The sequence below is a fragment of the Sciurus vulgaris genome, assembly GCF_902686455.1.
Source record: "Sciurus vulgaris genome assembly, chromosome: 3".
Lineage (NCBI taxonomy): Eukaryota > Metazoa > Chordata > Mammalia > Rodentia > Sciuridae > Sciurus > Sciurus vulgaris.
The window spans coordinates 95522677-95545956 of record NC_136463.1 but is presented as its reverse complement, the minus strand read 5'-3'; the positions used below and the strand labels follow the sequence as shown (position 1 = coordinate 95545956).

Sequence of the window (23280 nt, the reverse complement as noted above, 5' to 3'; positions counted from 1 at the left end):
ACTTTAGGATTCTAATAATAGTATACTACAGTTTTGGTTTTAGTTGCACATCCGAGACAGCTGTAAGAGATCCATGTGAAATACCAAGTAGTCAGTGATGTATTCAAGGCTGAATCTTAGATCTGTGGTCTAGAGATACACATGAAAGAATAGAAGAATGGAGGAGATATCTAAAACCATGAAGCCAGATTAGTTTACTAGTGAGAGAACAGAGAAGAAATAAAAAGAGCTAGACGGAAGCTCTAACATGAGAATGAAGTGAAGGACTGACCAATGCATTAGGAGGAAAGGAGAATATAGTCACAGAAACAAAGGTATGAGAGTATCTTAAGAAAGAGATTAAAGTCATTATCTCATGCACTGCTAAAAGATCAAGTTAATGAGGACAAAGGAGTGTTCAATAAGTTTGATGACCTGGATTCATTAAATATTTTGGCGAATGTTTAGTGGATGAGTAGAAAGTGAACATATTAAGATAGTACTGCTAGCATTGAGTGGGTAGGGTCAGAGAGGGTGCCTAATGACCCCACAGCAAGGAAATTATCCTGGCCAAAACATTGGTAGTGCTAGAGAGGAGTAACCCTTTTTCACATAGTTATAAGATCAATCTCTTCAGCCAAGCTTTAAATAGATCTTTTGTCTGTTACACCATTTTATGTAACAAGAAACCTAAAAATCAAATAGTTATAAGATGAATCAGTAATGTAGTTACTCTTTTATTGGTGATTGAAAAATGTATTGCTATTTTTCTTCCCATCTTGCATCTATTGCTAACTCCTTTTCTCCTCCTCCCTTAAAATTGAATACCTCTGAGATCAGAATTGTTCTTCTCTCTGTTTCCTTACTTCTTTGTTGCATCCACATACTTACAGTTACATAATTGGTATTGGTCCATGTCTAACTGTTTACTTTTCCTTTTGAATATCTAAAAAATCTCCTTAAGTACCTTGCCCCCAAATAAACTTCCATGATTGCCCAAACCTGCTTCTTCAAATGTCATTTAATGACATCTGTTCATTTGCCACATAATTGAAGTGAAAATCTTGGAGTCATTTTTGATGCCTCTCCTTCTTCCCATACGTGGAGAATCTTGTAATCCTGTTGAGAACATCCAGGTGTCCAGGGTACATCCAGGAGTTGGTTACTTTATGAGATTAAAATGATGACAATGAGAGGATAATACAGAGTCACAGAAACAGAGAGGAGATAATCTTGAGAAGGAAATTGGGTCATATCTCAAAAATGAGATGTGATCTGAAAGTACCTAGTTTTGAATGACTATCACTTCTCTTCTGGATTGGTACAATTGCCTCCTAACAGATCCTCTTGCTTTCTTCTTCACAGCATAGAAGCCAGAATGCTCCATATAAAACATAGATTGCATCACATTTTATTTCTGACAAGTATATCCTGTGTTTTTCTCTATAAAACCTCGTAATGTCTTGCATGACCTTACAAGATCTGATCTCCTATTACTTCTTTGACTTTGTACCCCATAGCTTCATCCCTTTACTCTCTTTTCTCTAGGGAAGTTGTGCTATTTCTAAAATTCATCAGTACCTTCCAATGTAAGATCTTGCCTGAAAGTTTCTTCTACCTAAAATGGCCTTTACCCTGATATCCTACATGGCCTAATCACTCAACTCCTTCAAATTTGCCCAAATGTGACCATTTGAATGGAAAACATTCATAATTGCAATCTATTTCCCCATTCCTATCTTCTGATTAATCTTTAATATTCTGCTGTTTTTTTTTTTTTAATTATCTCAGTTCTTATCTTTGCCACTGTGCCATATAATTTATCCAACTGTTATGTTGGCTATCTGTTACCTACTTCATCTTGCTATAAATAAGTTCCAAGGCAGCAGGTATTTTTGCAAATTTGATCATTCTTTAATCCTAGTATTTAGAACATTGCCCATCAGATGGTAGGTACACAATTTCTCTAAAAATTAGTAAGCATATATTAATTAAAAATCTTTGTTATATAAGTCAATAGTGTAGTCACCATAAATTCTAACTAAACCTATTGTATGGCATGGAAGTGCTATATAATATTATAATTATGGTATTTTTAATTTCCAATTTTATATTTGAATATACAAAATATAAAAATTGACATATACAGTCACATAACATAAAAAGTGAAATTTTGTAGTTTCCTCCAAGTCCACAACCCTCTTGAGGTAAATTACAGCTTGTCCTGTACCAAAAAGTTATTTTTCTAGAAATTGATATCTGTCACATCAATAGCATTTTAGCAGGTTAACTAAGTTGCATTTGTTGTATAATAAACTATACATGTTTAAATATGTATTGTAAACACAGTTACAATGCATATTATAAACAGTTACAATTTTAAAAGTTGACCCATCATCACAATCAAAATGATACCATGTCCATAATCCACAACGTTTTTTTCCTAGATAATCTATTCTTTTACCTTGATCACCTCACTGCCCTCCTCCCACCAAAAAAGGTTTGTTTTCTCTCATTATTCTTTCCTTTTTCCAAATACAAGTATGTGTATTTTCTCTCTTATTTTACTCAGCACAATAATTTTGAGATTAAGTTTTGCATTTATCAATGAAGTTTGTTTTTTTCTGCTAGGTGTATACTGTTCTATGGATACATATTTTTACTGATAAGAATTTTTAGATATGATTAGAAGAATAAAAGCATCATAATTGGATTGAGATTGCATTGCATTTTTAATTTGTGGGAAATTATATTAAAGAGTCACTATGAAAGATTTTCTAATAATAAACCATTTTTATATTCCAGGGGTTATATAGTATATCACACATTTTTGGCCATACCTAAACAGAAAATATTTTTATAACCATAGTAAAAATTATATGGTTTTCTGCAAATTTGAATTTCAGAAATACTTTTTATTTATTATTATTCTTTCTTTTTTTGATATAGCAAATAGTCCTATGTTAGTTAAGAGGAAACCATGGGTATGTTTTTCTCTCAAAGTCTTAAAGAATTAAGTTACCACACACATGATGACAACTGAAGTAAAAAGAATGAATTCTGTATGAGATAATGAATTCATAAATAAATATTTATATAGTGCTTATATAAATGTTTCCAACCTCATTGGATGCTTTTCAGCTTGTATATTGCTGCTGGAGTGCTATTATAATGTTTTTCTCCCCTCACTGTTCCAATTAATTCTTACATTGAAAATTTGTAGTTTCTATTGGAAATTTCTTTTAAAATAATCCTGTATTAAAAAGTGCCTCTTACTATGAAATTATAAATATTCTAAAGCTCTCAACCTCTGTGAAAATATTACTGGTTGATCTTAAAATTAATTCATAGGATGAAGGTATGATGACTCTTCTCATAACGTTCATTAGTCTTAAAATCATGTTTTTGCTCCAATAAACACTTGCTATACAAAGGAATTTCAATGTAGTTTGGGTCTAACCAATTTAATGATCAAATATTTTAATGAAATTTATGTTTTGGTATTAACATATCATCTCAAAACTTTTTTAATTGTAAAAGGGATACACAAATACATCTCAAAAATATTCATATAGAAAAAATTTCTAGAGAGCAGAAGATGTTACTTCCATGTCACTTCCATCTCCATATTCTCAGTGTCTCTGGTTTCTGTGTTAAAACTTGCATCCCCTACCTCCTCCTCCTACTTCTCCTCCTCTTCCTCTGTCTCCTCCACCTCCACTGACCTCGGTTCAATACAAAGCAAGTGCTCTGTCACTGGGCTCCACCTTTGGTATGTAAAACCTCTTTCTTTTTTTCTTCCTTCCTTCCTTCCTTCCTTCCTTCCTTCCTTCCTTCCTTCCTTCCTTCCTTCCTTCCTTCCTTCCTTCCTTCCTTCCTTCCTTCCTTCTTTCCTTCCTTCCTTCCTTCCTTCCTTCCTTCCTTCCTTCCTTCCTTATTGATTGATTGATAGATACTAGGGATTGAATCCAAGGGTGCTTTATCACCGAGTTACATACCATCCCTTTTTACTTTTAACTTTTTATTCTGAGAAAGTGTCTTGCTAAATTGTTTAGGGCCTCACTACGTTGCTGAACTGACCCCAAACTTCTCATCCTCCTGCCTCAGACTCCTAAGTCCCTGCTGTTGTAGGCATGTACCTCTACACCCAGCAAAATATATTTCCTAATGACAACACTTCTGCTCATTTTCTGGTGCATATTTCTTAGAAGAATTTTGAGACAGGTTTCACTAAGTTGCCCAGGCTTACCTGAAATTGTGATCTTCTTGCCTCAGTACCCCCTAGTTACTAGAAGTATAGGTATGTACCATCAGAATTGGTGACACCTGTTTTTAAAGTGATCTGAGTACTTAGATCCTAACTGAACATTTAGTGAAAATTTGATTCACTGGAATAGTGTGTGTTGTGAAAGTCTAAAAGACAAAATTGACAAGATGTCATATTTGCAATAAATATCAAAAAATTAGAAGAGTCATTTGTCCTACTCAGTGTGCATTACATAATAACATAATTTGAACACAAGAAAGATACTGAAAAATGTATTTAAGACAATGAGTAGAATGCACAGTCTTGTAGCTGAAACTTTATTCACATATTAAGTGAACATTAGAAATATGATAGAAAATGTTCCCATTGCTATAAAAGAATAGTCAATTATGAGAAAATTAGTGCATACATATTTTATGGTGTGACTCTCTTGCTCCACTTGATTCCAAAGATTTCACTGGTTTCTCTAGCATAGTATAAAAGTGGACATCAATAATGAATTACAATGCTTTTTAAAATTTTCTGAGCTCTTGCCTTCTTTCAAGTGTGCTCCGCTTTATAGGCTTGTTTCAAACATTCTAGTATGGATTCACACAAAGCAATTAGTGCACATATATGCAGTAACTTCTCATTATTTTATGTTTCTGGTGATAGTTTTTTTTCTTTTTTCCCTCAGTGAATGTTTTAGGAATTCATCTTAGTGGGCAAACTAGATTTTGAGAGGTGAACATTGCAACTTAATTATTTTATCCTCAATATTCAATCCATTTAAGTTCAATTATACTTTGCTTCCAGATTGCTCCCATTTTTGTCCACTTTTGTCTCACAGAAACCTACATTAAACTTCCACACCCTGCTTCCTGGAGACCTTTAAGCAAGCCTCATATAATTTCTCTATATTCAGTTTTGTTCCTCAGTCACAAATCACTCTCTACTCCACAGCCAAAGTTGTTTTAAGACTCGAATCTGGGGGTGATCCAAGATGGCGTACTAGAGGGTGACTGCATCTCCAGTCGCTCCAGAGCCCAGGATTCAAGAAGGGGAGGCATTGAGAGACTCGGACTAAAATAGAGCCATGGGGTGAGTCTCCCCCACTGGGTGAAGCTCAGCCTGGGCGGCAGGCCTGGATAGGGGCGCCTTATCAGAGTAGGCCAGGGCAGCTAGAGACTTCCCCAGGCAGCCCTGCGCACTCCAGTGGTGGGCTCCTCCCACACGGCCAGCTTCTCGGAGCAGGCCCCCCAGTGAGAGCCTTTCCACGCAGAGCCAGCTCCAAGCCCTGGAACCAGTAGCGGGCTAGGGACAGCTTTCTTTGGAAGTACTGCATTATCAAGTTACTCCAAGACTTCAGGCTACTGAAGGCTGGGAGATGATACACTGGAAATCTACCGGGACACTATAAGCCAATAGAGGAAATCTTGCAATATCACAGAGTCCCACTGACATCTGACCAATATGAGAAAACAAGGGAAGAAAATGTCCCAAACAAACCTAGATACTATATCAATAAAACCCAATGAGAGCACAGCAGGAGAAATGTCAGAAAGGGAGTTCAGAATGTACATAATTAAAACAATCAGGGAAGCAAACAAGGAGATGAAAGAGCAAATGCAGGCATTGAAGGAGGAGATGAAAGAGCAAATGCAGGCATTAAATGATCGCACCAATCAATGGTTAAAAGAGCAAATACGGGAAACAAGAGATCATTTCAATAAGGAGTTAGAGATATTGAAAAAAAGAACAAACAGAAATCCGTGAAATGAAGGAAACAATAAACCAAGTTGAAAACTCCATAGAAAGCATAACCAATAGAATAGAATACCTGGAAGACAGAACCTCAGATATTGAAGGCAAAATATCTAATCTTGAAAACAAAGTTGACCAAACAGAGAAAGATGGTAAGAAATCATGAACGGAATCTACAAGAATTATGGGATATCATGAAAAGGCCAAATTTAAGAATTATTGGGATTGAGGAAGGCTTAGAGAAACAAACCAAAGGAATGAACAATCTATTCAATGAAATAATATCAGAAAATTTCCCAAATCTGAAGAATGAAATGGAAAACCAAGTACAAGAGGCTTATAGGACTCCAAATATACAAAATTACAACAGACCCACACCAAGGCACATTATAATGAAAATACCTAACATACAAAATAAAGGCAGAATTTTAAAGGCCGCGAGAGAAAAGAATCAAATTACATTCAGGAGGAAACCAATAAGAATATCAGCAGATTTTTTAATCCAGACCCTAAGAGCTAGAAGGGCCTGGAACAACATTTACCAAGCCCTGAAAGAAAACGGATGCCAACCAAGAATCTTATACCCAGCAAAACTTATTTTCAGATTTGACAATGAAATATGATCCTTCCAGGATAAATAAAAGCTAAAGGAATTTACAAAAAGAAAGCTGGCATTACAGAACATTCTTAGCAAAATATTCCATGAGGAAGAGATGAAAAACAACGATGCAAATCAGCAACGGGAGCAAACTAGCCTAAAGAAATAGCCAAATAAAGGAGAAACCAAATCATGTCAAAAAACAAAAATGAGTCAAATGACTGGGAATACAAATCATATCACAATAATAACCCTGAATGTTAATGGCCTGAACTTATCAATCAAAAGACATAGACTGGCAGATTGGATTAAAAAGAAAAATCCAACAATATGCTACCTGCAAGAGACTCATCTCATAGAAAGAGATACCCATAGACTAAAGGTGAAAGGATGGGAAAAAACATACCATGCACATGGACACAGCAAAAAAGCTGGAGTATCCATCCTCATTTCAGATAATGTGAATTTCAAGCCAAAACTAGTCAGAAGGGACAAAAAAGGACATTGCATATAGCTTAAGGGAAGCATAAATGAGCAAGACATAACAATCATAACTATCTATGCCCCGAACATTGGCCCATCCATGTATATCAAACAAATCCTTCTCAATTCCAGAAATCAAATAGAGCATAACACAATAATACTAGGTGATTTTAACACATCTCTCTCAACACTGGACAGATCTTCCAAACAAAAATTGAATAAAAAAACCAGAGATCTCAATAACACAATCAACTATTTAGACTTAACTGACATATATAGAATATACCATCCAACAAAGAATGAATACACTTTCTTCTCAGCAGCACATAGATCCTTCTCTAAAATAGACCATGTTTTATGCCACAAAGCTACTGTTAGCAAATACAAGAAGATAGAGATACTACCTTGTACTCTATCAGATCATAATGGATTCAAATTAGAAATAAATGACAGAATAAAAAACAGAAACTTCTCTGATACCTGGAGATTAAATAATACACTATTATATGATGAATGGATAACAGAAGACATCAGGAGGGAAATAAAAAAATTCTTAGAAATACGAGAACAAACACACATCATATCAAAATCTCTGGGACACTATGAAAGCAGTACTTAGAGGAAGATTTATTTCATGGGGTGCATTCAACAAAAGAAGTAGAAATCAACAAATAAACAACTTAGCACTACAGCTCAAAGCCCTAGAAAAAGAAGAGCAGACCAACACCAAAAGTAGTAGAAGACAGCAAATACTTAAAATCAGAGCTGAAATTGACAAATTCAAACAAAAGAAACAATCGGAAAAATTAACAAAATAAATAGTTGGTTCTTTGAAAAAATAAACAAAATTGATAAACCCTTAGCCACACTAACAAAGAAAAAGAGGGAGAAAAATTACTAAAATTCGGAATGAACAAGGAAATATCACAACAGACACGAGTGAAATACAAAACATAATTAGAAGCTACTTTGAAAATCTATACTCCAACAAAACAGAAAACCTCAAAGATATCAACAAGTTTCTAGAGACATATGAATTACCTAAACTGAACGAGGAGGACATACACAACTTAAATAAATCAATTTCAAGCAATGAAATAGAAGAGGTCATCAAAAGCCTACCAACAATGAAAAGTCCAGAACCAGATGGGTTCTCAGCCGAGTTCTACAAAAGCTTTAAAGAAGAGCTCATTCCAAGACTCCTCAAAGTATTCCATGAAATAGAAGAGGAGGGAACCCTCCCAAACTCATTCTATGAAGCCAATATCACACTGATACCTAAACCAGACAGAGACACATGGAGGAAAGAAAATTTCAGACCAATATTCTAAATGAACGACGACGCAAAAATTCTCAACAAAATTTTAGCAAATCGCATACAAAAATATATTAAAAGATAGTGCACCACGATCAAGTGGGTTTTATCCCAGGGATGCAAGGTTTGTTCAACATCCGGAAATCATTAATGTCATTTACCAAATCAAGAGACTTAAAGTTAAGAATCACATGATTATTTCAATAGATGCAGAAAAAGCATTCGATAAAATACAACATCCTTTCATGCTCAAAACACTAGAAAAAATTGGGGTAGTGGGAACATTCCTTAACATTGTAAAGGCCATCTACGCTAAGCCCATGGCCAATATCATTCTGAATGGTGAAAATCTGAAAGCATTCCCCCTAAAAACTGGAACAAGGCAGGGATGCCCTCTTTTACCACTTCTATTCAACATCGTCCTTGAGACTCTAGCCAGAGCAATTAGACAAACCAAAGAAATTAAAGGGATACAAATTAGAAAAGAAGAACTCAAACTATCCCTGTTCCGTGAAGACATGATTATATATTTAGAGGAACCAGGAAATTCCACCAGAAAACTCTTAGAACTCATAAGTGAATTCAGTAAAGTAGCAGGTTACAAGATCAATGCTCATAAATCCAATGCATTTTTATATATAAGTGATGAATCTTCAGAAAGAGAAATTAGGAAAACTACCCCATTCACAATAGCATCGAAAAAAATAAAATACTTGGGAATCAATCTCACAAAAGAGGTGAAAGACCTCTACAATGAGAACTACAGAACACTAAAGAAAGAAATTAAAGAAAACCTTAGAAGATGGAAAGATGTCCCATGTTCTTGGATAGGCAGAATTAATATTGTCAAAATGGCCATACTACCAAAAGTGCTATACAGATTCAATGCAATTCCAATTAAAATCCCAATGATGTACCTTACAGAAATAGAGCAAGCAATTATGAAATTCATCAGGAAGAATAAGAAACCCAGAATAGCTAAAGCAATCCTCAGTAGAAAGAACGAAGCAGGGGGTATCACAATACCTGATCTTCAACTCTATTACAAAGCAATAGTAACAAAAACGGCATGGTATTGGTACCAAAATAGACAGGTAGATGAATGGTACAGAAGAGAGGACACGGACACAAACCCAAATAAATACAATTTTCTCATACTAGACAAAGGTACCAAATATATGCAATGGAGAAAAGATATCCTCTTCAACAAATGGTGCTGGGAAAACTGGAAAACCATATGCAACAGAATGAAATTAAACCCCTATCTCTCACCCTGCAGAAAACTCAACTCAAAATGGATCAAGGACCTCGGAATCAGACCAGAGACCCTGCATAATATAGAAGAAAAAGTAGGTCGAAACCTTCAACTTGTTGGCTTAGGATCAGACTTCCTTAACAGGACTCCCATAGCACAAGAAATAAAAGCAAAAATCAACAACTGGGATAGATTCAAACTAAAAAGCTTTCTCTCAGCAAAGGAAACTATCAGTAATGTGAAGAGAGAGCCTACAGAGTGGGAGAATATCTTTGCCACTCATACTTCAGATAGAACACTAATTTCCAGAATCTATAAATAACTCAAAATACTCTACACCAAGAATACAAAAAATCCAATCAACAAATGGTCTAAGGAAATGAACAGACACTTCACAGAAGAAGATGTACAAGCAATCAACAGATATATGAAAAAATGTTCAACATCTCTAGTAATAAGAGAAATGCAAATCAAAACTACCCTAACATTTCATCTCACCCCAATTAGATTGGCGATTATCAAGAACACAAACAACAATAGGTGTTGGCGAGGATGTGGGGAAAGTGTACACTCATACATTGCTGATGGGGCTGCAAATTAGTGCAGCCACTCTGGAAAGCAGTATGGAGATTCCTCAGAAAGTTTGGAATGGAACTACCATTTGACCCAGCTATCCCACTCCTCGGCCTATATCCAAAGGACTTAAAATCAGCATACTACAGAGATACAGCCACGTGAATGTTCACAGCTGCTCAATTCACCATAGCCAAATTGTGGAACCAACCTAGATGCCCTGCAGTTGATGAGTGGATAAAGAAACTGTGGCATATATATATATACAATGGAATATTACTCCACCATGAAGAATGATAGGATTATGGCATTTTCAGGTAAACGGATGAAATTGGAGAATATCATGCTAAGTGAGATAAGCCAATCTCACAAAACTAAAGGATGAATGATCTCGCTGATAAGCGGATGAGGACATATAATGTGGGTCGGAGGGGTTAGCGTTACTGTTAAGGTTAGGTTTAGGTTTAGGGATTAGAAGCGTGGTAAGAATGGAGGAAGGAAGGACTGTATAGAGGGAAAAGAGGGGTGGGAGGAGTGGGGGGAAGGGAAAAAATAACAGAATGAATCAAACAACATTGCCCTATGTAAATTTATGATTACTCAAATGGTATGCCTTGACTCCATGTACAAATAGAGAAACAGCATGTATCCCATTTGTTTAAATAATAAAAAAAAAGACTCAAATTTGCTCACTTATCTCCATACTTAAATCCTTCTTATGGGATTCCACTGAAAAATCATTGGTTCACAAGTCTCTCTTCATGATTTTCAGCCTCATCTCCCATCACACCCACTCCATCATTTCTTTTGTTCCAACTGTACGTTCACTGTATCTGTTCCACTTTTCCTCTTCAGACTCTTCATACATTCTTTAGACTCTTCATACATACATTCCTCTGCCTCTGTTCATTATCTTGTTGAACCAAATCTCCTTATTAAGAAGATATTGGTTTCCTTTTTTATTATTATCATTATCATTGAGAATAGTATCAGTCTTGCTGAGGCATAAGACAGATCAACCTACATTGAACCAAAGGGCCTATTTGAAACTACTGTTATCATTTGAAGGAATATCCTCACAGAAGAATTCTCTACCATTTTAAGTATGTCAATTTTATGTCCAGAAAGAAATCTATATGGTGCCATATTTATTAATCCAGGGTGTGTTTAGGCTTAGAAACTTTGTTGTTAGTTTTAATGGTAATAAGGAAAAGTAGAAGACTAATTAAACAAGGTGATAAAAAATGAAACTCAACATTGCTTATATTTATATACATATATACATGCATAGTTACCAATGTGAATGAATTTGAATGAAAAAAACATTGACATATAAGAAGTGAATTCATGGGATTTTGGGTATATGTACACATGTAGGTGTGTATATATGTGTGTGTATGTGTGTGTGTACATATACATCTACGACATATACTGGAAACTCCTGTCCTTTCACTATGCTTACCTAATAGTTCTGGAGACACACTCTCAGATTTCTTTCCCCAACTCTTCTATTTGCTTATTGATGCCATTTCCCATTTCCTGAATAATAAATAATTTATTCCTTAAAACTCAACTCTTTGTGATTATGGAATAGATTTCAAACCAAATGCATGTAAAGAATATATGTAGGTAAGATAATTGAGTGAAATAGTTTGAGCATATGCTTTAAAGACCCAGGTGACAGAGGTGAACGGAATACATTCCATAAAATCAAAAAGTAGTCGTTGACTAACTTTGCTACTCTGGAACATTGACTTCATTTTGTTTTATTGAACCTATGTACTCTTAATTTTCAAGAGAAACCAGAAGAAAGTGATTTTTAAAATGTCGTGTTGATCATTAAATTTAGCATCTACATAATAGTTTTCAAAATCATTTTTAACTTTAATGTAGTCCTCAACCTATCATTTAACAATCTCTGCTCTCTGACAACTCTGAGTCAACTCTTAAGTGTTATGCTTGTTTAAATTTTAATTATCAGAAGATGCCTTACTTCCTCATGGTAAGGTCATTCACCTTGGATGTAGTATCAAAATTGTTACATAATCACCAATGATTAATTATTTACTAAAGCCTAAATATTCACAATTAGCATAAGATAAGTACTCAAGACTATAAAATGAACACTTACTGAAATGGATATTATTTTAAATGGTTACATTGTTTACTGTTGGGAAACTAAAGACTTCATCAATTATCTAATCCAATATATGCAATATAATTTACAGATAAACTAGCACTGGGTCATAAGTCAAATTCTGATGATTCCAAATTTAGAGTGCTTTCCCAGTCTTCCATAATATCCTTTTTATTTTTTAAATCTCATAGTATGAATGAAGATTTAGAGAACCAGTCTTGCTTTTATAGAGGGCTAGGGCTGAGTCAGAAGAAATAAGCTAAAAGATCATTGAGCATGTTAAAAAACAAACAAACAAAATAAAACAAAGCAAAACAAACCCAAAAGCTGAGTGAAAAGAGTGCATAAAATATTGTGTCTGTAATTTAAATATAAATTTGGTCATTTCAAGAATTGTCTAGGAGTTACTAATATTTATTAATTCCTTTTTCCTTAATAGGTCTTTGTCCCAGGTTGATATGATCCTAAATTAGAGCACTTGAACCTTAAATTTACTCAGAATAAGATTATGTTCTTCAGAACAAGTTACAAAGATAAATCAAGGATTTCATCCCTTTAGTAATTTTTTTATATCTTACACAATCTATAAACATGACTTTTTCTTGGTTCCTTTCTTATTTCCCCATTGTTATATGAATTACTTGATTGAAATATTAAATACTTGGATATTTTTATAATATTGCAAAGTCAGTAAAATTTGTAATTCTTAGAATTTGTATAGTCATGGTTTTGCTTCCATTCCCAGGTTTATAAGAATTAAATTTGATGTGCACCAAAATGCAAATAACATTTCGATTTACTATGACACAACACACACACATGAAATTTCGAGAGGGTGGCTTTACATCTTTGTTTTCATAGTATTATGTGAGGATATCATTAACTTTAGGGAAATGGGTCGATTTTTCTCTTAGATGTACCCCACTATAAAAAAATCACAAACAATTGAAATATGGGAACTCATTCCATTTTTTGCCAAATTTTCTTAAATTATATCTCTGAGAATTTTGTTAAAAAGAAGACAGTATTTTCATGGTTCAAATGCTTGAACTTCCTTTCATAAGTCTTTCTTCTTTTCTGTTGTAAAACAAATGTCCCCAGTGACATGTATCTTTATTTTCCTGAAGCTAAAATTGTGACAGATAACCTCACAAGCTGCAATTGTACAGGATGTGTTCTTTAAAGTTGTAACCTCTGATTTTGTTGTAATCAAGATGTCAAATTTTCTGTTTTAAAAGTTTTATTCATTTGACTAATTTATCTCCACAAAGAAGAATGCCTCAGGCCCCAAAATTTTGTCAGTGTAGATAGAGAGCTTATTAGGAAAAGAGACCATCTGTCTGAAGAAAACAAGCAAATATGTCTTCTCCTTTGTGCAAAGCAATAAGAACAATATCCTTTGTTGTAGGGTGAGCACATCCTTCTGCACATGTTTTGTGTATAGTAAGTTGACTTACCTGTCTATTGATCTAGTCAGAGAAATAAATGGAAGTTTTACTTTCTTTTTCTTTCCTGGTGTGTTTATCTTATTTTTGATCATTTTGGGATCAAGTACCTTGAGCTTTCCAATTAAGACTATATAAAATTCTGACTTACTGGAATGGGCAATATTTTAAGTTTTCATCTTATTCACTGTTTGAAAGCTAAAGACTTACTTTCACAGATTATGTAATCCAAAATCTTTATTTGCTATGCAACATAATTTACAGGTAAACTAGGACTGGGACAGAAATTAAATTCTTCTGATCCTAAATTTAGTCATTGTCACTCCTCCAATTCTCTCTCTGTGTCCCACATTCTGTATATTCCTGATTGATTAGATTCCTCTTCACAGTCTGTTATAACATCAAGATCTTATAGGAACTTCTGCCTTTTACTCTCCAGGCAACATCTGTTTAATGTGAGTCCCTTTTATAAGATTAATACCACTCATAATTCTACTCAAGTTGCGGGTAATAAAGAACAATTATTTCAGTCGTATGCAGGGGTAATTTCCTTATTTGCCGCAGATTCCTTGAGATTAAGATCATGTTACTACCTTCTTGTAGTGGTGGTCTTCCTCTTCCTCCTCCTCCTCCTCCTCTTATTTTTTCTCCCTCTTTTCCTCCTTCCCTTCTTCTTCCCTCCTTCCCTTCCCCTCTCTCCTGTTCTATAATGCTATCTCAGTGTTGAAGATCAATGAACATGTAGTGGACTGTGAGTTATTGAGGAGGAATACTTGGTAATTTGTTAACCTTGCTGTCTTTATTCCCTGAGAATCATCTGGTCACTGATAATATTATGACTTTGGGTTAAGTGAATTAGATATAACTGCCCTTTATCCTATATTCTAATTAATTTAGTTGTTATTAGAATTACAGTAGATATTCCTTGATTCAGGTACCAAAATAAAAGCATAGGCTCAAATGAGTTATCCATATCTCTTCTGCTTATCATGAAAGACTTTTCCCCTTTCCTTAATTCATGTTTTTTAGATTAGAAAAGAGATCTAAAATTGACTTAACATTAAAAATTTACCAATATTAAAATTTTGCCCGTCTATTTACCTTATAAAAAGTGTCACTAAATCAAACTTCTGAATTCTTTATAAGCATGAGAAATTTGGATTATTAATTATCAGTGGAGCAGGTATAGATATATGTATATAATGGAAAGATAATCAGCTCATATTTGAGCATACATAGGTTAAAATGAAAATCTTAAATTCAAGAAAATGAGGACATTGCAAGAAATGTCATATTTTGACAAGGATACTATTAGTATAGAAGACCAGGTGTATATGTTTATATGTGATAAAGCACAGATACTTTTCTCTGCTCAAGTTAGACAACTAGCATCATAATTTTTGAATGCTAAATGTTTGTTCTATTGATGTTAGAAAATGACAAATATTCTACAACAGACTGGTTATTTTACCATTACATTTCATGTTTATAAAATTATGATTTACACTGTTATGCACATGATATTTGGTGATATATTTACCTTTAACTGTTGCCAAACTGAAAAACAATGCAGTTAATTTAAATGAAACTGGAGCATTTGAAAATGATTTTTTGGTTTGCCTGTGACAAATCTTTGTATTCTAATCATCTATGATTATTATTTATATGATGTTTCTGGAGCACTCTGTATGGCATAGTACCTTATATTTAATTCAGTCAACTTTGAGATATATATTATATATATATATTTATATATTGAGTATAAGTATACTGTTTGTTGTTAGAAACAGAGTACTGTAAAATTTCATAATTTCAGGTCTCTAGTGAAATAGATCAAATAATTGATAATAAAATTCATCAGAATTTGTTTTGGTTTCACGTTTAAGTTATATTTCCCCTTGTGGTCCAGCAACCATATATGACTCAGTGACTTATAATGCTTTTTTTTTAGCATTTCAGTTTCTTTTTGAGTTATTAGTTTTCTTTTCTTTTAATCCAAATAAACTGCTAAGTAAATTCTGTTCATCACTATCTCAGGCAAGAAACTACCTTGTGTTAAAGTATATTTCCACTGATTGCTAGGTCCTAGTGATGCTCTTACACATTGACTACATGTCTAAGGAGTAATCACCTTCAAATAATTGTTTCTAGTCTTGATATAATACCCTTGGGAATCCATTCTCAGTTTTGGTTATGCACAATAAACCTGACCATGTCAAATTAATTACTACACTAGTTCCTGCTGAAAGTGATCAAGTTAATTGAAGGGCACAGAGCATACGTTATTTTCCTAGTTGTCTGTTCCTAATGAACTCTTTACTTTTGTCTCACACTACTTCAGTAAAGCAGACTATTGAGTACAAAAGCTAAACTATCAAACAGATACTGTGACTTTCCTCAAAAGATGTTAAATAACAGTAGCTCTTAATATACATCTTTCTGTATTGAAACTTTTTGAACTTTTAAATCAAAATGCATTTAACAAGGATGCAGAGCAATTGGTATTATCTTACATTACTGAAAGGAGGGTATATAGGTGCAAACTTTTTTTAAAACAGATTTTTCTAGCAGTGTCTAACTTAAGACTCAACACTTCTATTCCTTGGCAAATATTTAAAAGAAATGTGGGAATGTGTCTGCCCAAAAACATATACAAAAATAATCATTACTTTAGTTACAATGGCATAAAGCCATAAACAAGGCAAGTGAACAATATGAACTGAATGATAAAAAATTGTTACACAAGATGAAATTCTACCCAGCAATAAAAACAGAAATCACTGACACTTTCACAATATGGATGAATTTCACAGACAAGCTGAACAGAGGAAGTCAGGAATAGAAGAATTTGATTCTACTGATGTGGATATATTTAAAATAATCAAGGGTGTTTGCTATTAGAATCATGGTTACTATCCAAGGTATATTGACTGGGACAGGTCACAGGTAAAACTCCTGTGGTTGTGTGAATATTCTTGCAGGGAAGTGGCTAAACAAGTACAAACATAAGAACTCCAGTGAGCTGTACACTTAATGTTTTTGCAGTTATACATCAATAATAATTAAGAATGCAATTAAGTATTTTAGAATCCTATGCAACAGTTTGGGACCTTTCATATAGTTCCCCATCTAAATGCACAGATACAGAAACCTGTACAAATTTCTGTTTAAAAATAGTGTTCTGTTTCTCTTTTAGTGTCCTGAATTTAAAAGACCCAGGGACATTGCCGTTGACTGGGTTGCTGGAAATATTTACTGGACTGATCACTCCAGAATGCATTGGTTCAGTTATTACACAACTCACTGGACCAGTCTGAGGTATTCTGTCAACGTAGGGCAGCTGAATGGCCCCAACTGCACCAGACTCCTAACAAATATGGCTGGAGAACCCTATGCTATTGCAGTAAATCCTAAAAGAGGGTAGGTTAATGCCTTGGTAGTTATATTTCTTGATATGAGTAATCCAGTTTCAGAGATTGTGCTCAGTTTTGTTTCTCAATAGGTTTTCAACATATAACAGATTTACAAGACTTCTGAAAATCCTCATACTCCTCTTTTATACAAGAGCATAACATTTTCCCATCAAATGGTGACACATTTTTTTCTCTGAAATGTTGCTATATCATACATCGTATACACACCGTTATGTATTCTGGTGTTTCTATGCATGTCTGCATTTGTATGTGAGACTTGTAAATAATGACACTGGTAAGAACACATAAACTACTGCTGTTAATGTCCATGTGAGCTTTCTAAATATTAAACATTCTAAATGTAGAGCACTATATTAATGTTTTGGGCTACTTGTGATCATAAAAGATGAAGCATATATACAAACAAATTTAAATAACTTGATAAAAACATTTTCTTTCTATTACTTGAAGAAGGAAACCTATAAGCAATGAAAAATACAGGACAGGAAAATATCAAATGATACTCCTAATCATCCACAAATTTACTAGATCCTGAGTAAAAAGAGACAACTTCAACTATCATAATTACACAAATGTGTGTGGCATCTTCTAAATAAGATGATTTCTGTTTGATGAAATAGCAACATCACTATTAAAATAGAAAATTGCATATTGGTGCATTCATAATAAAATAAATATTTGGTCACAACTAGAGGTATAGTGTACAGTGATGGAAATTGTTTTGTTCTGAGATTTTAATGGAATTTTCAAAATTGAACCCTGGATATTAAATAATGTGCTATAATGTTTACTATTAAGAATGAGCTGTACACAGTGGCACATGCCTGTAATTTCAGTGACTTGGGAGGCTAAGGTAGAAGAATCTAAAGTTCAAAGCCAGCCTCAGCAAAAGTGAGGCACTAAGTAACTCATTGAGACCCCATCTCTAAATAAAATATAAAATAGGGCTGGGAATATGTTTCAGTGGTTTAGTACCCCTGAGTTCAACCCCTGGTACCAAAAAAAAAAAAAAAAAAAAAAAAAAAAATTAAATAAATAAAGAATTTTAGTGAGTTTAGGTAGGACTTTATTTAAATTGTTGATTCCACCTTTTGTTTTCGAGGTTCTTCCCATTCTGTAGGTTACAAGTTGGGTCCAGGAATTTGCTTATTAAGAGAATCTGGAGGTGAGATACACATGTGAGCTGAAGAGACACTGCTTTGGGAGCAGAGATGGGTTATAAAAATAGCATCACTAGGCTAACCTCTTTGACCTGCTCTCTTCAGGATGATGTACTGGACGGTCATTGGGGACCACTCCCACATAGAGGAGGCAGCCATGGATGGTACTCTGAGAAGGATTTTAGTACAAAAGAACTTACAGAGGCCCACAGGTATTTAGTGCTTCTTACATATATTGAAATGTTAAGCAGAATGCTAAATACATTAGTGTTAACAATTTTTTCTAGTTTTTTTCTTCAACCTTTATTTTTACAGACTGTATTTTGATTCATTGTATACAAATGGGGTACGACTTTTCATCTCTGGTTGTGTACTATGTAGATTCACACCATTCGTGTAATCATACATGTACGTAGGGTAATGAGGTCTGTCTCATTCCACTGTCTTTCCTACCCCCGCCCCCTCGCCTACTTATTTCCCTGTACACAATCCAAAGTTCCTCCATTCCTCTCTTATCCCCAATCCCCACCCCCATTAGGTATCATCAACCACTTATCAGAGAAATCATTTGGCCTTTGGTTTTTGGGGATTGGCTTATTTCATTTAGCATGATATTCTCCAATTCCATCCATTTACTTGCCAATGCCATGATATTATTCTTCTTTATGGTTGAAAAAACATACGATGGAGAAAAGATAGCCTCTTCAACAAATGGTGCTGAGAAAACTGGAAATCCATGTGCAGTAACATGAAATTAAACTTCTGCACAAAACTCAACTCAAAATGAATCAAGGATCTAGGAATTAGACCAGAGACCCTGCATGAAATAGAAGGAAAATTAGGCCCAAATCTTTCTAGTTTTGTTGGCAATATAATCATTTTTACAGTGGATAAAATACAATATGATTTTATGGACATCATTAACATTTCTTATTCTATTTTCCCAACTTGAAAGTCAGGTCATTTTCATACTGTCAGTTACATTATGGGAAGTTTTTTGAAAACTGCCTGAGTTGTAAGGCTATTAGTAAAATATCACATGCATAAAATTTGGATAATTTATGGCAATGTATTCGGGTATTTTTACAAATCTATGATTCCTCCTCCATGTTCTTTCTCTCATGCTATTTCCCTCCCAGGTGCCCCATCTAGAATGCCCATCCAGAATTTCTCGCTCTAGCTAAATCTCTACCATCTCATAAGTTGTAACTTAAGCACTTCTATAATTATAAAACATTTCCAGGCTTCAGACTCCTCAAGGATTCTGTGCCAACCACACTGCCCATTACTCTCCCACTAAAAGAACAAGAGAATTGTCTATGTGCTGTGTTATTTAACCATTATACATTGTGATATCTTTGTAGTTTAATATTTACTTGTATTTTTCACTTACATTTTCACTAACTTTTAATGTGACTTATGCCCTGTTATTTAATTATATTGTTTTTTTACTCTTTATGGAGAGAGAAGTATTTGAGATCTAACATATTTACATAAGTGTATCTTCATTTAATCATTTAACAAATATTGATGGAACACCTACCATGTGCCAGAAATAGTTTCAAATACTGAAGAAACAAGTTCATGTGAAGCAAGTCCCAAATCTCAAGACCTATATTTCTGTGACAGGGTGGCCAGCACCCCAACAGAGCAGTTCCTGCTCAGGAAGTATGGGCCACCTGGGAAAATAAAAAGTCTGAAATAATCAGTAAGTAATAAGAGAAAGCCAAAGATCAGATTTAAAAAGTGGAGTGCCTGATAGATCTTCTAGTCCTGATAAGAAATGGAACTGAACAACTGAAAAAGGTCCCAATTCTTTATTTAAGGGGGAGTCCATCAAAGGCAGGGATAATGTTTCAGTAGGAGGAGTTTTGTTTCACTGATTGTTTCTCAGTGTGGCAGAGTTCTTACAGTAAACAGGTTGATTGGCATTTGGCAGGCTACATCCATCTCCAGGAGGCTGTATTTGAACTTGAACTGTGAACAGGTCAGGGTGCCAGCATGAAGTGGGCATTCTCACACCAGGGGCTTTCTGCCTGGGAGTTCCCAAGACAGCAGCTTCCCTGCCTAATGGCTGGAACATCTCGCGGTTCATACAGGCCCATATCTGGCCCCCAGCATCTTCCCCCAGAGGATACATTATATAATATCAGTTTAAGTGATAAGTGCTCTGTAGGGAAAAAACTCATAGTAAGGAAAGTACTGTTATTAGGGATGATAGTTTAGTTAAATTATCAGAGAAATCATCTCTAGAAAGGTGATATTTAAGGAATGACCTAAATAACAAAGAGTTAGATGTGTGAATGTGAAGAAAGGGCTTTCCATGCAGAAAGAACAGTAAGACAGTGAGCTTCACATTTGTCAAAAACAGCCGGATTAGTATGCCTAGAGACATGCCAGCCATTCAGGAGAGTGATGGACATGAGGTAGACAAGGTGATATCTTCAACACACTATCGAAGACTGGGTTCTGTGCCACCTTTAAGGAGAGCCCCTCAGGTGTTGAGGAGTTAAGGATGTGATCTGCATAGAAACAATTTTAATTTTTTAAGCACTAGGCACTTTTTGTTAGCTTTTTTAAAGAAATCTAATTTGGACTTTGAGAAAAGTAGCAAAATTTACCTATAAAAAAACTCCTCATGCTAAAATTTCACAGGATCACAGTATAAGTAACATGTTTTTATTTCAAAGAATGACTCTGACAGCAGTTTGTGGAATTTCCTGCAGGAGGTGCTTTTTTTGGGAACCCGAGGCAGGGATTCCTACAATGAATTTGTGTATAAAGAATTTGTGTATTTTTTAGGAGAAAACTGTAAAAGGAGGAGAGAGAAAGGGAAAGAGCCCAGTAAAACTGGGTCTCAAGTAAAGTCTACTCTTGATTTGGGACTCCAGGGATGCGATCTGGAGCATAAAACCCATGTCAGGCAAGGGTTGTAGCTTTTCAAACACCATCAGTTTTGGGGTGACTTTAACTTCCAGAGCAAGTCTGCTCTAACTAATTGAGTACAATTTCCTGAAGATGAGGGTTCAGTGTGAGTGTCTGCTGTTCAGATATTGGGAGATATCTTTGAAAGAAGATCTGGCTGGACAGCACATGGACTCCCACACTGGGCCTCAGGAAAGATACATGCATGCAACATTCTTCCATGGGTTGCAACTCTACTCAGCACTACAAGCAGTGAAATGATGAAGCTAACAGTACCCCTATTTTCAGGAAATTAACAGTTGAGAATGAAAAGAGAATGAAGCATACTCAGATATTGTTGAATTTGCAAAATGTCAGAATTTTTTATGTTTTATGATATCTTCAGAGTACAGAGATAAGAAAGAGAATCTCCAATACAAAAACAAAAACAAACAAACAAAAAAAGAAAATATTTAAAGGGTGTCACTTAAACAAGTGCTTGAAGGATGGGTAGGCATTTAAAAAGCAGGCAGATAATTCATAATGGGGGCATTTTAATAAAGGAAAGGTGCTTTTTATTAAAAGAGTCAGATACAATTGACTTTGAATCCAGAGGGATCACTTATTTCCTGAGAGATCTCATAATGAACTTATTATCTTAACATATAGGTCCCACCACCATTAGCAAACCAAGCAGTAATAACAAATACCTTAAAATAATCCTGCATACACTAAATAAGATAGTTCTGTGAGACAGGGCTCTAATGTTGCATGTATGATATGTTTTGCTGAGGAGTCATGGTGCATCTAGAAGTTGACGGGTTTTGTGATATGAGCTTAAGCATAATCTTAAATGCCAACATAATTACCCATGATTTTTTAGCTAATAATTAATCATTGTACAATTTTGATTCAATTAGTGATTTGAAAAAGGCAGGTCTTCAGGCTTATTTCTTTGGCAGCACTTGTCTGATGCATTGAATACAAACAAAAATCCAGAGAGCGGGGTAATTGTCATCGAATGCCCTTGACAAGAACAACGAATAGCATGACTTGAAAAGTGACAAGGAGATAAAAAGGGGATAATGTATATGTGAGACAAAGCAGTTAGCCTAGTGGAATTTATCAACTTACAGATAAGGATAGAGGAAGAGATGGGGAATGTGTCCAAGAGGGATAAAGAGAATATAAATGAAATGAATCAAATATCTTATTTCCTTAATTCATTTATCCTGCCTTTATTAAAAAATGGGTGTTTATGCCATGCACTATTATTTTTCAGAAATACAGATTGCATTCATGTAGCTGTTAGTCTAAAGTAGTAGACTGTAAAAACAAAATCAAACCCTGCATGTGTCTGTGTGCACACACAAATACATGTTTAAATGGCACTGGGGAGAAGAGCAGAGTGAAGTGCAGAGCATGTAGGTGTCACTCAAATGTAGAGGGGAGGAAGGGATTTTTGAGGAGTTAGTTAAGAGTAAGTGCTAAACTATGACAAGGAGTATGGTGGAGAGAAATGTTGGAATGCAAAGTAAAGAATAGGTCAAAAATGGTAGCAAATGGAGTTGAGGAAAGTCAAAGAGCACAGTAAAATGATACAAGATGGAACTTTGAAATTCCAAGAGGTGATTAGGAGTCAACAACTATAAAGTCCTAGAGTCCTCTGCAAGTACCATTGATTCATGTTAAGCAGGAAACAAAATCTGGTCAGATATCTATAGAAGTACCAGATAAATCTGGAAGGCAGTTGGTGTGAGGCTGTCATTTTTACTCAACAAATTTGTTTGAGAACTTCTGTATGTTACAGGTATCACCTCTCAGAATCCATGTATCAAACCATTCAACTAATACTTATTGAGCTAATACTTATTGAACTAATACTTATTGAACATATTGTATGTTCCAGGCAGGCTTCTTGGAATTTGAGAAGCCATAGGTCATAGGTCATACTCATGATCATAGGTCTCTGTCCTGCCAGTGTTTA

At 34.7% G+C, this 23280-nt stretch overlaps 1 protein-coding gene across 5 annotated transcripts in view; it reads left to right on the top strand.

The window, feature by feature from the left end:
• Positions 1-23280, top strand: part of LRP1B (LDL receptor related protein 1B) — a 1899381-nt gene that overhangs the window by 1784853 nt on the left and 91248 nt on the right. For all 5 annotated transcript variants that reach the window (XM_079135584.1, XM_079135585.1, XM_079135582.1 and 2 more), the window contains 2 exons: positions 16992-17215; positions 18495-18601. In XM_079135584.1, the coding sequence (XP_078991710.1) occupies positions 16992-17215; positions 18495-18601 (331 nt within the window). The remainder of the gene's footprint in view (positions 1-16991; positions 17216-18494; positions 18602-23280) is intronic.